The sequence below is a fragment of the Nicotiana tomentosiformis genome, chromosome 12 (genome assembly GCF_000390325.3).
Source record: "Nicotiana tomentosiformis chromosome 12, ASM39032v3, whole genome shotgun sequence".
Classification (NCBI taxonomy): domain Eukaryota; kingdom Viridiplantae; phylum Streptophyta; class Magnoliopsida; order Solanales; family Solanaceae; genus Nicotiana; species Nicotiana tomentosiformis.
The window spans coordinates 21,873,008-21,876,193 of NC_090823.1; the positions used below are offsets into that span (position 1 = coordinate 21,873,008).

General features: G+C 38.1%; 1 protein-coding gene across 1 annotated transcript; it reads left to right on the forward strand.

The window, feature by feature from the left end:
- Positions 1-426: 426 nt before the first annotated feature.
- On the forward strand, positions 427-2,975 carry LOC138902343 (uncharacterized). The gene is made up of 4 exons (XM_070190198.1): positions 427-652; positions 812-1,153; positions 1,571-1,702; positions 2,401-2,975. The coding sequence occupies exons 1-4, from the start codon at positions 427-429 to the stop codon at positions 2,973-2,975; spliced, it is 1,275 nt and encodes a 424-aa protein (XP_070046299.1).
- Positions 2,976-3,186: the final 211 nt, after the last annotated feature.

The window sequence follows — 3,186 nt, forward strand, 5'->3', positions numbered from 1 at the left end:
AGTCTTCTATGTTACTTCAATTCTACAATTGAGAGCTTAATTGAGCTAGAGTAACATTTGGTTGAAGCTAGGGTTTGTAAGTCTCTTACTTTGAAAGCTGTTTCTCAGTCAACAATGGCGATTGAAGATGAACACGTTGGCGCGACCTTAATTACTGGTAATTTCACTGCTGGAACTGCTACTTTTCCTACCATCGATCAAAATCATCCTTTGTACCTGCAACCAACAGACACACCAGGTAGCTCTCTGATTTCTCTTCAATTTATTGGATTAGAAAATTATGCCTTGTGGAGTCGTGCAATGAGAATTGGCTTGCTAGGTAAAAGTAAACTAGATTTTGTCGATGGGAGATTTCCTAAGTCTAAATTTGAGTCTGAGCTTCATGATCTGTGGGAGAAAGTTAATGCTATAGTTATCTTGTAGATAATGAATGATGTGAGACCAGGATTGTTGAGTAGTATATTGTATGCGTCTAGTGCTCATAGAGTTTGGGAGGATTTGAAAGAGAGATTTGATAAAGTAAATGGCTCGAGAATACTCTATTTGCATAGAGAAGTTCATACACCGACCGAAGGAACTATGACTGTAACTGACTACTTCTCAAGGCTTAGAGAGCTGTGGGATGAGTTTGATGCCCTCATGCCTTGTCCAGGTTGTCCTTGTCCTGAATCCAAATAGTATGCTCAACACTTTGAGTATCAAAGACTTCTTCAATTCTTCACTGGGTTAAATGAGTCCTATTCTCAATCAAGGAGTCAGATTATGATGATGTCTCCCTTGCTAAGTATAAACAAAGCCTACTCTTTGTTAGTAGATCAGGAGAGTCAAAGGAATCTTACAAGCATAACACAAGTTGCTCGGGTCACTGAAGCCTTAGAAAGTATTGCCCTGTATAGCAATAAGAGTGTGAACAATACTGGAAACTATAGGTCCAAAAGGAGTCAAGTTCAGTGTGAATATTGTCACTATAAGGGACATACAAAAGAAAATTATTACAAATTGATAGGATATCCTACTGAATTCAAAGCCAAAAGAAAAGGAATTAGTACAGGACAATATATCAGTTATGTAGGCAATGCAGAAGTTTCAGGTGCAGAGAGATGCAATATGACTGCCAACATGACTCCTACTGCCAATGGATCATCTAGTTCAGGTACTACACAACAAATGAGTCAACCTGCTCCTTTCTAGCAAATGCCACATCCATCTCCTATCTTTACTCCTGTGCAATACCAGCAAATTATTTAGCTACTTTCTAGAGGAAGTTCAGAAGAGTCAGATCTATCCAACAAAGTTGCTGCAACATGTATTCTAAACCATATGAATGCTTTTATGTCTCAATGTGTCAATAGTAAATGGATAGTTGACACTGGGGATTCAAATCATATGACTTCAAGTTTAAAGATGTTACACACTCATAGACCATTTCCAAATACAGAAGCAAACAAAGTACATTTTCCTACTGGAAATGTTGTGTCAGTGTCTCACACAGGTTGCACCTTTGTATTAAGTAATCAGGAGATCTCTAATGTTCTGTACATTCCTGACTTTAAGTTCAACTTATTGTCAGTCTCAAAACTCACTAAAGAGCTAAAGTATATGGTGGGATTCTTCCCTGACTTTTGCGTTTTTCAGGACCTCTTCAGTGGTCAGGTGAAGGGGATTGGTAAAGAAGAACATGGACTATACATTCTGCAAGGAGGTATTCCAAAACAAGATCTATATCAGGCAACAAATAAGTGTACTAAAACAATAAACTCTATGTCAGTTTCTTCATGTACTTCTGTTTCTAGTACTTTGTGGCATAGAAGGTTAGGACATGCCCCTTTAGATATAATAAAGATAATAGAAGACCTAAGCAAACTCACAACAGCCGATTCTCATCACTGCATTGTGTGTCTAGTAGCAAAGCAGACCAAGCTGCCTTTTCAGCTAAGCAGTACAACTACCAAATCAGTGTTTGAACTAATTCACTATGATATATGGGGACCCTATAGAGTACCCACACATGATGGTAAGAGATATTTTGTTACCCTAGTTGATGACCACACAAGGTATACTTGAATTTTTCTAATACAGTCTAAGTCAAATGCTATTGTAGTTCTAAGAGACTTTCTTAGTCAAGTAAAAAATGTATTCTCTGCTACTGTTAAGTTTCTAAGAAATGATAATGGAAGTGAATTTTTAGCACTGAATTTAAGTGGCTGATGTCTAATCTTGGTATTTTCCATCAAAGTACATGTGTCTTTACACCCCAACAGAATGGGGTGGCAGAAAGAAAACACAGAACCATCTTGGAAATAGCTAGATCACTCAAATTTCAAGCTGATGTACCTGTGAGATTTTAGGGAGAATGTATTGCTACTGCAGTATATCTGCTCAATTGACTTCCTTCTAAAGTTGTTGGATACATATCACCATTTGAGATGCTATATTTGCACCCTCCTTCATTATCTCATCTCAAAGTCTTTGGATGCTTGTGCTATGCAACTTGTCCTCAAGTGCTGGATAAGTTCTCACCCAGAGCAGTACCTGCTATATTTCTAGGATATTCTTCCACTCATAAGGGTTATTTGTTGTATACTCTGCATTCAAAAATATTTATTGTCAACAGGAATGTTGTCTTTCAAGAGGACATTTATCTCTTTACGCATGCCACATCTACTAAAAGTCCTGTATATCCTATCCTAGACTTTCTCTCTTCTACTCTAAGCAATATTACTCCCTCTTCTTCTGCACCACCAGCAACAGAGGTGTCTATTGACACCAGTTCAAATCAGTTGTATGCAGACTCCTCTAAGAGAGTTCCTCATTCTACAACAAGCTCAGAAGAAGCTATCTCTATGATCCCTTCTGTTGTTGATCACTTGCTTGATGTTACTCAAAATTTACCTGTGCTTTCTCAACAAGATGATGAGCCTCTTGCTGAATATAGAAGGTCTTCTAGACCAAGCAAGCCACCTCTGTTGTTGTAAGACTATGTCACTACCTCCAAAGGATCTAAGTGTACTTACCCTATATCTTTCTATGTGGACTATTCTTCTATTGCTCTATCATATAAGAAGGTCCTTGCAGCTTATTCAGCTCTCTTGGAACCATCTTCTTTCAAAGAAGCTGCAGCTGATCCCAAGTGGATAGTAGCAATGAAGTTGGAGATTGCAGCACTTGAAGATAACCACACTTGGA